This window comes from Physella acuta, unplaced genomic scaffold (genome assembly GCF_028476545.2).
Source record: "Physella acuta isolate Inbredline_101_S28 unplaced genomic scaffold, ASM2847654v3 ptg001181l, whole genome shotgun sequence".
NCBI lineage: Eukaryota > Metazoa > Mollusca > Gastropoda > Physidae > Physella > Physella acuta.
The window spans coordinates 225,016-239,665 of NW_026732698.1; the positions used below are offsets into that span (position 1 = coordinate 225,016).

Genomic DNA, 14,650 nt, shown 5'->3' on the forward strand with positions numbered 1-14,650 from the left:
TGATCGTCTACGCCTGACACCAAAATGCCTTCTGATTTGATCATTTACAAAAGTACATCACGTGACTTCCAAAAATATCGCCCCACCCCTCCCCACCACACCCCCAATAAAATTAATTAATACACGTCACCAGAGTGTCTCTGAATGTATACTGACATGTTTGTCTGACCTTTGACCTCCCTAACGCTTCAACTGTTAGCACCCATAATATGACCAGACAGATTAGTTTAGCTGGTGTAGCTGTAGCCATAGTTTTCTAGTTTAGCTGGTGAGGATACAGCCATAGTTTCATAGTTTAGCTGGTAAAGCTGCAGCCATAGTTTCCTAGTTTAGTTGGTATAGCTGCACCAATAGTTTCCTAGTTTAGCTTGTGTATGTGCAGACATACTTTACTAGTTTAGCTGGTATAGCTGCAGCCATAGTTTCCTAGTTAAGCTGGTTTAGCTGCAGCCATAGTTTCCTAGTTAAGCTGGTGTATGTGCAGACATACTTTACTAGTTTAGCTGCTGTAGCTGCAGCCATAGTTTCCTAGTTAAGCTAGGGTAGATGCAGGCATAGTTTCCACATTAATGTTTGACAATCCAAAAATAGTAACCAATTAACTTTTTCGTAAATCTAAATATTGTTTCCATGTATTTCCAAGTTTGGCTGTAAAGAAACAACTGCAATTTCAGCAGTGCTAATAAAAATGTTAAATATTTGTCTAATTATCTAAATTATTGGGCGTGGTGTGATGGCAGAGCGTTCACCTGCTGACTCGAAAGTCACGAGTTCGGATCTCTGTCTATAGTTGTGGTACGTTAAGGAAAGTAAAAGGCGGCTTGGCTAAGTGCTGACCACACACACGCACGCACGCATACAAAAAACATTTATCCAGATTGTCACTGTTTGATTTCCCAACTCTTGTGCTTTCAGCGGCCTACGTCCCAGGAGGGACGACAGGCAAACCTAACCTACCTCGTGTGCTTTACTCTTGAGGCTTATCGGCCGAATTTTCAAGAGGACAGATCTATTTGAATGGTGTAGTTGATGTGTTATTTGTGTGCTGTTGCCTTTACGGCAGTTTCTTCCAGGCATCTCTTCGGAAAAGAAAGTCTATCGCACCCCCCCCCCCCGAACAGAGTTTCTTCCAGGCATCTCTTCGGGGGGGCTTAGCCCCCCCCCCCCCCCGAAAAAATTTTACCGCCCCCCCGAACGAAATGAAATGTATATAATCTATATAGAAAATATATACTTTTAACAGTGTCCGCCCCCCCCGAAGAAAGTCTACCGCCCCCCCCCCCCCGAAAATTTCAAGTGCCCCCCCCCCCCCCGGAGAAAAAAGTCTGGAAGAAACACTGCCCCCGAACGAGAAGGAATTTATATAGTAGATATATACTTTTACTAGTGCCCGCCCCCCCCCCTCCCCGGAAAGAGAAGAAATTTATATAGTAGACATATACTTTTACTAGTGTCCGCCCCCCCCCCCCCCCGGAGAAAAAAGTCTGGAAGAAACACTGCCCCCGAACGAGAAGGAATTTATATAGTAGATATATACTTTTACTAGTGCCCGCCCCCCCCCCCCCTCCCCGGAAAGAGAAGAAATTTATATAGTAGACATATACTTTTACTAGTGTCCGCCCCCCCCCCCGGAGAAAAAAGTCTGGAAGCAACACTACTTTACTGTCATTCCATCTTCACGCTCTTGTTCTTATATAAAAAACGCTCATTGATAATCAACAAAACTTCCAAATATCTGACGCCAAAAAAAAACTATAAAGATGGTTTAAGAGTGCAATTACATTATTTCCGCTTTAGAAAACAAATAGAAAATAGAAAAAAAACTTGTTCTTTTGAATGAGGGTTGTAGATGGCCTAACTCATAACATTCGAGTGGGCAACATCATCCCCATTAGCTTATCTATACATATTCTGATCAAACCATTTCATTGGGTATGTTAACACCCTATAAACTTTACCATTATATATGGTAAATTTATAAAAAAAAAGAAATTTAACTGTTCGTTTAATAAGTAATCTACAAATCTCCAAAAGTTGACATAGATGTTATAAATATTTCAAGGTTTGTATTATACCAGTATCCGATAATGCCACAATTTTGGAATCTTCTTAAAATATGGGAGGGGATTTAGGTCTCTGATATTCTACTAAATACAATTATGATTTGCTAATGTCAACACTAAACATATACCGAACCCAAGTTAAACCTAAACACAAACCCAAACAGTAACCATAACCTTAAACCTGAGATTATAACACTACTAACACAGCTTACACGCCTATTTTTCGGAAGAGTCTATTGTCAGACATTGATAACATCACTACTCCAATATTTCTTACGACCTCACACGTATTTATGTGTTAGTTCACAACTTATGAGGAGGGGATGGGCTAATGTGATGAGGGAAATACCCCCCCCCCCCCCACCACCACAAGTGTTTTTTCCAGACTTTTTTCTCCGGGGGTGCACTTGAAATTTTCGGGAGGGGGGGGGGGGGGCGGACACAGACAAAAGTATATATTTTCTATATAAATTCCATTTCGTTCGGGGGGGGGGGGGCGGGGTGGTAGACTTGCAGAAGAGATGCCTGGAGTGGAAGAAACTCTGCCCCCCCCCCCCCCCCCCCCCACAAAATATCCAATATTTCTTTTTTCATATTTTTCATATTTTAAAATGGAAGGGGAGGTAAACAGGCCTGTTGATGCGCAGTACCGGTCTGCTATCTCCTGCATGACGAAAACATCTGCAATAAAGATGTCTGTTGATTGGTGAGTGAAGCGTCCACGTGACTAGAACGCTCTTGATTAAATCACGAGGTGGTATAGTACACAACGGTAAAAGAAACAGCAGGAGGGAGGCTGTTGGTAAATTTGGGAGGGGATGGTGTGGGGGGTCGGTTTCAAAATATGGGCCATAAAAATCTACGATACCTGCTTAACTAGGTACGGTGCAGATATCTATTTTTATTAAAAATTTAAAATTCAATCCTTGTTTAAAATATGTTTTTTAAAGAGATACAGTTACTTGTATGACTGCGTTTAGCTATATGCTAGTATATTTCATAAAAAACGTTTCGGGCGTTTCGATCTAGATAGACTATCTGATGACAGACTGACGAGGAAGTGAGTTAAATAAAAGCTTGTAAAAAAATTTCATAAAAAACGTTTCGGGCGGTTCGATCTAGGCAGACTGACGACTGACGTGGAAGTGAGTTAAATAAAAGCTTGCAAAAAGTAATGGACCTTAAGATAATGCCCTGGGCAGAGGCGTAGCGAGGGGGTGTGAACCGCATCGTTGACACCATTTAGGTGGCGCCGTAGAGATGCCAGAAAGAAACTCTATTACCAATTATCTACTAAGTTTAATCACTGTTGGTATACTAAGGAGAACACTTCCTTAAGCTGCATGGAGATGGCAAATACAATAACACATTGTTTAATGAATGAAAAGTGTTTTTAGAAGTATCATTTTTATAGACATATTTTATTGACAAATATTTGTAGCTGGTATTCAACATGTTTAAACGCTGTTTGAAAAATGTACAGAAATATAATCAGTGAAAATCTAGCAATGTCCATCATCGATAAGCATTGGAAGTATCATTTATACATACAAATGAAAAAAAAGTAATTGAGCCCTGATAACTTTTATGTTGACAAACTTCTTTGACGATCTGCTGTTTAGGTGAAATACCTATTGCAAGCTATTTATTATTATTAGAGAAAATAAAAATAGATATGAACAATAAAGTAAAAATATTTTAAAACATATTTCCCCTAACCGAAGTTTGATGAAACTTCTTTATAGAATTCATTGTTATGAAATAACATTCATTCTTCATTGTTATATATATATATATATATATATATATATATATATATATATATATATATATATATATATATATATATATATATATAAACGAGGTAATCGTAAAGAATGTGCTGTGATGATTTATGACATCCATTCTTTCTTTGAAGTGTTTTTTCTCTTGTGTGAGTATTTAGGAATTGTTGCATAATTTAACAAAATTAATTTTTTACCTTGAATAAATTGCACTCTTAGTGACATCATAGTCATACAGGCTGATGTTTCAAATGTTTACAAGAAAAATCCTCACAATTTAAACTTAAACACTAAGTTAAAAAAAAAAACAGATTGTGTTTGCTTTTCTTTAGAAATTAAATGACCAACATCAAATGTTGGTGGCTAATTTCCTGTAAGAGACTTCTGATGGGTAGATGGAGAATATTTCCAAGAAAACAATTTATGACACACATCACATTCAAATGGACTGCATGAATGAACCTTTTTTTTTAATGCTCCAAACATTTTTCTTTCCGAGAATAGTTTTTAAGACAAACATCATTTATGTGGCCTAAGCCCAGAATGAGTCTTTTGATGTCGAGATAAATGGGACCTCTGAAAATACTTTTTAGGGCATAGACCACATTTATGAAGCTTTAGTCCAAGATGAATATTTATATGTTTAGATAAGAAACACTTGTCAGTAAATTTTTTATGACATAAATCACATTGGTATGGTCTGTGTCCTAAATGTCTATTTTTATGTTTTTCTAAATTATCTTTCCGGCTAAACCTTTTATGACACACATTACATTCATGTGGTTTAAGTTTAAGTCCAAAGTGACTATTTTTGTGTGTAGACAATCTAGATTTCTTCGTAAACCTTTTATGACACACATCACATTCATATGGTCTTATTTGTGCATGAATTTTTTTATGCTGAAATAAACGATGTTTAACATTGAAACGTTTCTGACAAACATCACATTCATAAAGCTGGAGATTAGAATGTATATTTTTATGGTCAGATAAATGACACTTCCTAGCGAACTTTTTATGACACACATCACATTCGTGTCTTAAGTCTCCTGAATGAATCTTTATATGTATAAATAAAGAACTTTGCTGAGTAAACTTTTTATGACACACATCACATTTATGAAGCTTCAGTCCAAGATGAATATTTATATGTTTCGATAAGACATCCTTTTTAGTAAATGTGTTATGACACAAATCACATTGGTATAGTTTGTGTCCTAAATGCTTATTACATTCAGGTGGTTTAATTCCAGCATGAATATTTTTATGCATAATTAAACTATACTTCGTAAGGAACTTTTTATGACACACATCACATTCATGTGGCTCAAGTCCATAGTGAATCTTTATGTGTGTAGACAAGCTAGTCTTCTGTCTATACCTTTTATGACACACATTACATTCATGTGGTTTAATTGGTAAATGAACATTTTTATGTAGAGACAGATCAAATTTTCTAATATAAGTTTTGTGACACACATCACATTCATATGGCCTAAGTCCAGAGTGAATGATTTTGTGTGCATTTAAACTAGATTTATTTGCAAACTTTTTATGACACACATCACATTCATTGCATCTGTCTTCAGAATTATCAATAACTTCTTTATGCAATTTCTTGAGTTCTTTTAAATCATGATGAAGATCTGATTTTAAAACTGTAAAATTTTCAATAAAAGCATCAGAGTCTGGTAAATATTCAAGCTGTCTTTCAACATCTAAGCTATTTTCGTTTTCACCCTTAAATGATGAAAATGTTAAGATATCCTTTTTCATAACATCACACTTTAAAAATTCTGTTGAAACATTTGGTTTCATATCTTTAGAATAAGAAAATGTTTCATCTGATTGTTGATCTTGTAAAGTTGAAAATGCAACTGTTTCATTTGACTTGTCTTCAAAAGGTGAAGATTGTGATGATATATTTTGTTTGATAACATTTGAAGTTGAAATCAATGTTAAATTAGGTTTCACATCTTCTAAAGTTGAAATTGCCAATGTTTCATCTAATTTTAAATCCATAAATTGTATTGCTTGGTCACTTGATTCCTGTTTAACCACAAGTGCACTTTCTAAAGACATAGCTGATTTCCCCAGTTTGTTCTATATAAATTTAAATGGATGGCTAAAAAAAGAGAAAATAAAAATAGATATAAACAGAAAAATAAAATTATTTTTAAAACATTTTTTCCTCTAAAATATCTACATTTTAATATATTTACAAGAATAATATTTAAAAAGTTTTCAACTTTCAGTAACTCTCTTCATAAGATGTGGAGAAGTCCATTACTTTAGGCCTAAATTTTTTTTAGTTTTAAACAAAAAAAAACTCTCTAGAAATTATTTAATACTTCACCATGAATAGTATTTTTTAAGTTTTCAACATTTTAGTAACTCTCTTCATAAAGTGTGTATGGGACGGAGTGGTCTAGCGGTAGAGAGCTGGACTACTAACCCGTTAGTCTCGAGTTCGAATCCGGGTTCAAGTCAGTAGACCGTCCCTGAGTCCACCCAACTCTGATGGGTACCTAACTCACGTTATGGAGAGTAAAGGCGGCTGGGCATAGTGTTGACCACACTATCTCTTCATATGCCGAGGTCACAGAAACAAGACCGTCAGGTTTGAAAGGGAAACTTTACTTTTACTTACTTCATAAGATGTGGAGAGGTCAAATACTTAGACAAAAACAAAATTTAGTAATTTTCCTTCAACAAATGTTGACACTTTGTATGTTATACTTCACGAGCCGACCCGCGGCATATCATATGCCGCTATTTAGTTGTTATTTTTCTACTTTTCAGTAATTCATAATTTGTGAATTATGATAATACCAACGCTGCAACTGAAAATATTTCTTTAAAACACTATAAGTAGCTCGTTAAGGACGATACTCCCCCACTCCTCCCCCTCCGTTAAAGTAAACTCCACTTAGTTACCCCCCCCCCCCCCTATGTTTAAAATCGTTTCAAACTAAAATATCTGCCCCTAATAGTCGTCACTAAACCCGGCTCTGCTTGTAAACATTTAAAATTTTTCATTTAGCATGAACTACAGCTCACCAGACCATGTAGGGGTGGGGCGGTAGGGAGCGCGCTTACAGCTTGTTTTCTAGCGTCTCCCAGAAGAGAATTATATATATAGATAGTATATACTCTAAAATAAATACCAAGTATGTAATGATTCAAGGGAAAAAATCCAATGTGTAACATTTATTATGTTTGAACGGAGTAGGTCTAATAGTAATATATATATATATATATATATATATATATATATATATATATATATATATATATATATATATATATATATATATATATATATATATATATATATATATATATATATTTAGAATTTTTAAATGGAAGTGTTAGAATTTTTAAGAGAGGTTAGTTTTATTTAATGCATTGTTATTTGTTACACATATTGTTCCTATCAGTGTGTGAAAGAATAGATAGTATGACTGTTATCAAGTATTGTTTTTTTCGGTTTACAAACCTGTCTTAATTGTATTTTTTTAAATTGATATTGTGGCAAAAGGCATTAATATTATAATCTTACTTAGTTTAGGGTTACGGGTTAGGCTAAGCCTCTAAGGGTTAGGGCAAGGTATAGTTTTAGAAAATATTGATTTTTCTGACGCTATATAGTATATAGTGAGATAACAAAAATCTTAATATTTGTGTTGAGTTTTGTATGCATTTGTTACTGTAAACCATAGTTTATTTGACAGTTGAACTATAAATAAAGTGCTTTTATGTTTTAAATTAATTTTAAATTTAATTGACTGAAAATTTTCAAAAATTAGTAGATCTAAATAATAATAGTATTGTCATGTGTAGTAATTAATGTTTTATTAAGAAACACAGAAAAAAACGCAGGAGATTTGTGGCAAGTAGATTCTAGATCTAGTAAAATAAGACGATTAGATTTACTAAAGTATAAGGTAATTAGAAGGAATAGATCAATGTTTAGAAGTAGCAATAATTAGCAAAACAGTATTTAAAATCCAATTAAAATCAATCTAAGCAAATTTTCAAACATTATGAATTTTAAAAAATATGGCGCAAAATAAAATATAGTTTGCAGTACTTTCTGTGGTTTTTGGAATGGAATGACATAATATGCCATATTTTTACTGCTTTCAACTGCTGTACCATTACAGAATAATAACGATGCTATATCGTGAGATTACGGTTACCAAGAACTTTAACTGAATCAATGAAATAAGTATATTTTGATATACAAATCTATATTTTATTTCGTAGAGTAGTGTCTTTGTTTTTCGTGATACTGTAGACTACTATAGCTATAGACTTTCAGCATTTCCTCTATTCTATACTATAGTATAGAGTTACTATAGAGCAGGGGTCTCCAAACTACAACCCGCGGGCCAGATGCGGCCCGCAAGGTCCTCTCATCCAGCCCGCTGAGATCTTTTTGTCCACGGAAAAAACGTTTGTTGGTGATAGCTGAGGAACTTTGCCCAGAAAAATCAAAGACATGCCTGGAAGAAACTGGCCCCCGAACTGAATTTGATAGTCAATGCGGCCCTCGGGCTGAAAACTTTGGAAACCCCTGATATAGAGAAAATGCTGAAAGTGCTTAAATTCCCTCACACCCTGTGGAGGAAACATACAGTGCTAATTTCCTCTCATAATAATAATATGTCATGATATGAGACCTAGGTAGAGTATAACTGTATATCTATTAATTAGGCCTAACTATTAAATTTAATTAAATTCTATTTCTAGGTACTAGCACTAGGTAGTTAGATCTAGTACTAGATCGAGTAGCCAGAAGTAGTAGGTAGGTAGGCCTTATCTTTCTAAATACAAAATGTACACAAAAAAATAAACGTCTGAATGTGGCTTCATTGATTTGAAACTTTTTTTGATAGCATTAGATTAGATTAGTAGGCCTAATTAATTAGTAGTAGTAGGCCTATTACTACTATAGTATTAGTCAGTAGGTTTCTTTACAGTACTTTAGTACTTACTACATACTACCTTAGTAAGTTAGTACTTAATATTAGTTAGTAGACTAGAAAATTAAGTAGGCTAGGCCTGATAAATTAAATTTTCCGCTATCTTTTAAATAAAGCATTATAAAGCCTACAGATAACTAAATAATAGATCACCATGAGGTAATCTATCGTTATAGGTACGAAAAATCGCCCGCGACTAGTAATGTGAAAAACAGGTGACTCCTTAAATATTAATAATTATTTCACATTTTGAGGAGGATTTATGTTTTGAAAAATACAAAAATGTTTTCTTGTTTCATTTATGTACCTGTTTTTAAACAATTGAATTAATTAAATCTTTTCAGTAATAAATGAAGATTTAAGACATGAATGTGATGTGTGTCATAAAAAGTTCGCTAGGAAGTGTCATTTATCTGACCATAAAAAGCGAAGTTTTCATCAGATGCAACCATTACTCATTTACTATAGCAGCAACGGCTACAGGACATTACCCCCCCCCCCCTCTCAAGTTAGAATCCTAACTCTAACTAGAATTCTATACCTATATACTACTTTAATCCAAACCTTAAGAAAAAGACCAAAACCTAAGCATCCACCTTAGCCTTTAACTTCACACAAAACCAAAACCAACGCTAGACACAACCCTAACCCTAGCTCTAATCCTAACCCTATCCGTGGGGGGGGGGGGGGGGTTATGGGGGTGGTAATTGACAGGGGGGTAATTACTCTGGTACTGGGGGAGGGGGGGGGGGGGGTAACTGACAGGGGGGAAATGTCCTATTGTTTATTTTTTGTTTAACTTAAAGTGGAAGATTCAGGGGAAGCCATTCTATTTTACACAACCCTAACCCTAGCTCTAACCCTAACTCTAACCCTAGCTCTAACCCTAACCCTATCCGGGGGGGGGTGGTAATTGACACAGGGGTAATTGACAGGGGGGTAATTACTCGGGTACTGGGGGGGGGGTTAACTGACAGGGGGGGAATGCCCTGTTCCCAGCAGCCACATTGTTTTATTTTGTTTAACTTATAGCGGAAGATTCAGGGGAAGGCAACTCTATTTTACAAATGGCTGCTGTTTATATAGGAAATCTTGCTCGCAAACACTGCTGTTTAAAGTTGATTTCTGGCCTAAATTGATATATTGAGCCATTAATTTAGGTTTATTATTCATTTAGGCCTATCTATGATATTTCACACAAATAGGGGCCTATAGAATCTATCTCACAATATACTTCTATTAAAGCCTTGACAGTGAGGTAACTTTTTCGCACATTTCTAGCCGCTGGCGATTTTACGTACCCAAAACGATAGATTACCCTTTAAATTATTTAATCAATTTAATAGAAGTTTTAGTAGGGCTATATTTTTAATTTTTAGTATAGGCCCCTATTCATAATAATATTGTGAAATATTTGTGTCAAATATTATAGATAAATTATTTAATCAATTTAATAGAAGTTTTAGTATATTTTTAATTTTTAGTATATTCATAATATTGTGAAATATTTGTGTCAAATATTATAGATAACTAAATAATAACGATAGATTACCATTTAAAGTTTAAAGTATTTTAAATGAGTAGTGAGTAGTATTGACAGTCACAAATGTGGTAACTTTTTCGTACATTAGGCCTACTAGCGGCGGGCGATTTTACGTACCCAAAACGATAGATTACCCACCATTAATGATAAAAACCAGAAGTACTGTTCTAAAATTAACTTTTGAAAACGATATTTAATAATATTTATTTATTTGATCTAAGATTCTAAATTATTATAGATATAGATAGATCTACATTATTTTAGAATCTAGATCTAACTGTTGATAGCAGTTGCAGCGGTCATGCAATTATTTTTACGTACTTTTATCTAGAGCGGTGTCCCCTTGTTAGGTCTAGATCTACTGCAAAGCCATGTTTTAGTTTTGCCAGATTTTTTTTTCAGTAGGCCTATGCCGCAAAACGACTAGTATCTTCTTGGCCTACCCATTTCTTATTGAATGCTCAACACGCTAATATTAATTTTAAGTAATCATTTATTTAGTAAAGTAATATATAAGATAATTACTTAGTTTTTACAAAAATCTTTTTACACCTCCCTCAGACGGAAAAACATAGTTTTGCAATTTTGTCCGTATGTCTGTGTGTGTATATGTGTGTCTGTGAACACGATAATTTGAGTACTGTTACAGCAAGGTTGATGAAATTTCATTTATTATAATATAAGTACTACGCTAGCCGTCCCGGCCAGAAACTGCACTGGCCTCACCTGGGGTTGAATAACTAACACCTACCCTAGGTTTAACTAATAACTGTCCGGTCAGTGCAACCGTGGTAGACCCAGTTTGGTTAAACCCGGCTAACCTTAGTCTAAATAAGAAACTACTAAAAATAAAACAAAAACTTTAACAATTTATAGAATTTATTTTAAAACAAGTTAATAAAAAGTCTAGTGACAATTTAAGCGCAATTTCCTTATGTTATCCATAACAATTTTTAATTTTTAATTTTTTTGTAAATATCATCCTATAAATATAAACTCCTACACGATGCTCAGTTCAAATCATCCTAGGCCTACACGATGCTCAGTTTAAATGTTCTTAATTAATTTTTTTTGTGACCGAACGAAAGGATATTTTTGAAAACTTTCTTCGGCAATATTGGTCTAAATTATGGCAGGAATCGATTGGTAAATGTTTCAAGTCGCTAAGTGGTCTGGTTGCCGAGATATGGAGCAAAAACTGCATTTGTTCGAGGTTTTTTGGCTTTTCCGGGAAATCCAGGAAGGAATTCCGGGAATTTTTTTGGCCCACAATCATCCTCGGAACTTGCTTAACATATTTGCTTTTGGAACTAGTCCTCGATATTGCTTCGTTGAGGAGGAGATACGACTTAAAGGCTGCGGACACACATCCATCCATCCAGAAATGACGAGTTATTAAACGCAATTTTTGCTAGTATGGAAATTGCGCTAAAAAAAGGTGGAACCAAAATGTAAATGAAAAGATATATATTCTAGATCTAGATAAACTACACATACAAAACAAAACTCAACAAAACAGAACTCAACGGAACAAAAAACCTAATTTTGGACTACCGTCCTAGAAAGAGGATAAATAGACAAAAATTATTTAAAATAAAAAAAAGGTTATATACAAGGCATTAGGATGCCACCATAATGGAAATTGTACAAATTTAGCCTTTGAATTAAACAAAGTCTGACAGAATTAAATCCGCATGTAGTTCACACAGAACAAACTCAAAAAAATTACCTGATGTATTACCAGGACACTGAGCACTAAACTACTAGCTCATAAGGCAGTTATCAGCCTTAACACAAGACTCACGAAAAAATCAAATTGTATACTATCTACAATGTCATGTGCACACAAACCAAACACTCTCCTGGGGATCAACAAAGATGAACACAGGAAGTGAAAGTCTAATTTAATGGCATACAAATAGTATAAAACAGCTTATTAAACAAGTAGCATAACCCAACGACAGCCACACAGTCCAGGGGCGTAGCGAGGGGGGGGGGGGGGCGGGGGGTGCGGAACGCACCTGGTGACACCATTTAGGAGGGTGACACCAAGGCAAAAAATAGCAAAAAATATAGAGAAAAACTTGACGGGAGGGGGGGGGGGGGTGGGGTTGCAAATCGAAAGTTTGAGGGGGGGGGGTGCAAATCGAAAACTTGAGGGGGGTGCAAATCGAAAGTTTGAAAGTTTGAGGGGGGGGGGGGGGTGCAGCAAATCGAAAACTTGAAAGTTGTTTGTCCCCGGGAAGGATCGCTACGCCTCTGGGGGGTAACACCATCAAGTGCCGCACCGGGTGACACCCGTCCTCGCTACGCCACTGACACAGTCACACACACGCGCGCGCGCACACGCACACACAAGTGAAGAAAATAATCTTTGGTCGTATGGATTTTCATTACTTAAAATCGAAAACAAGGTAAATGCTTGATTTTAGGAAAAGTTAAAAATACAGAGTAGAAGTTCCGCTTTAGAAAGTTTCTGACATTGTTGCCATGGAAACGTGTGCGGCGTATTATTCTGCGCTGGCGGGTTAAATTAAATTAAGTGTGTATCTATAAACATAATCTTCCAGACTAAATTAGTGAACTGGCAAGGTTTGTAGACAAGTGTTTACTGACCGAACGCCCTACTTTGTTGAATCTTCCTCGCCCACACCCTGACCTTAACGCTTTTTGTGGAAAATATTTTTTTTTCTTTAAATGTAAGTTGAAAATAAATTAAAGATATTTCATGATGCGACCAAAACAAGTTGGTTTTCTCTGTTTTCTTTTTAATTTTCAGTGCATTTAAAACTTTATTATTATTATAGGTTTCTTAAATCTGATTTATTTATTACTAAGTTTGGATTGTCTCGTAATGTGAAGCTACTTGTGTTATTTTTGTGTGTGTGTCCATTTTATCTCAACCGCATTTTATTTCAACCGCATCTATTACCACAAGATCAAGCCAAAACACGAATTGATATAAAAGCTCGCATTGATACAGACTGTCAACACTATAAACTACATTTTGAACTGACACGATCGACTAATGTTATTCACAACAAAAGTAATACAAATACATAATTATCGAAAAGGAATAGATCTATTATTAACGAGTATAATTAGTTTTATATTAAAATATTTATCAGCATTTGAGAGTGCAATGTAAATTATCTCACGGTAACTTTATAGCATCCCAAGCAGATCGAATAATATTATTAATATGAACATTGTTACACTTAAACCTTTCCGCTTGCTTAAAAAAAATTTAAGAATTATAAAACATCTTTTGTTGTATTTTATTGCCGAAATAAACTTATGGCATAGGCCTACTTGTCAATACCAGTGTTTCTTCCACACTTTTTTCTCCGGGAGGGGGGGGGGGCACTTGAAGTTTTCGGGGGGCGGTAGACTTTCTTCGGGGGGGGGGGGGCGGACACTGTTAAAAGTATATATTTTCTATATAAATTATATAAATTTCATTTCGTTCGGGGGGGGGGGGGGGGGGGAGGCGGTAAAAAATTTTCGATGCCAGGAAGAAACTCTGGTCAATACTGGTTTAAAATCAACTCTGAACTATGGTAGACAAATGCTTAACAACATTTATGATTGAAGGAAGGACGAGTACTTTCCCTTTCTAGTTACTCAAGCTTCTAACAGCCATTTAATGACAGGACAGATCTGTGCGATAAAAGAAATAGCCTACACCAGAATTTACATCGGACTGTGACCTGCACACCTGATAGAAATATTTGGTCTATGTAGAGCCTACCAGCGATTGGTTGTTTGGCGATCAGCCCTATACCAATAGCATAGTAAGAGACCTTGTTCTTCTTCATTATATATATTGGAGGTTATTTCCTCCTACACCGTATTTCAACATGTAATGCGTTAAAACACTCCGACTTTAGCCTGTTTTTTTTTCATCCAAGAACCAACAACAAGTCGTTTGATTTTGGATTTTTCTCCAGTTATCGAGCCCCATCTGCCCGTGGATTCGAACGCAGGAAGTTTCGGTTTCAACCATGAGCTTTATCTGCCCCACCACACCGATCGCTCAGCCTTTGTCCATTGCACATCGAATCCTCCTCTATTACAGTGTGTTGCTAGCGTATCGGGGCTTGTGGCACTATTTCGTATCTCCGTGTAGATTGTTTCTTTCAGAATTTTTTCTCGGGGGGGGGGGGGGGGGGGGCAGTAGTTTTATTGAGCCGTATAACTGGTTGGTGACCTACTTACCAGCCCTATTAACAGGTGACTGGTCACATTTGAAGCCACTGTTCTTTTGCAAAA

At 35.6% G+C, this 14,650-nt stretch overlaps 1 protein-coding gene across 1 annotated transcript; it reads right to left on the minus strand.

Moving 5' to 3' along the window:
- Positions 1-3,938: 3,938 nt before the first annotated feature.
- Positions 3,939-10,547, minus strand: LOC131956870 (zinc finger protein OZF-like). The gene is made up of 2 exons (XM_059321484.1): positions 10,517-10,547; positions 3,939-5,950 (listed from the first exon to the last, which is right to left on the minus strand). The coding sequence occupies exons 1-2, from the start codon at positions 10,517-10,519 to the stop codon at positions 4,367-4,369; spliced, it is 1,587 nt and encodes a 528-aa protein (XP_059177467.1). The 5' UTR covers positions 10,520-10,547; the 3' UTR covers positions 3,939-4,366.
- Between the last annotated feature and the right edge of the window lie 4,103 nt (positions 10,548-14,650).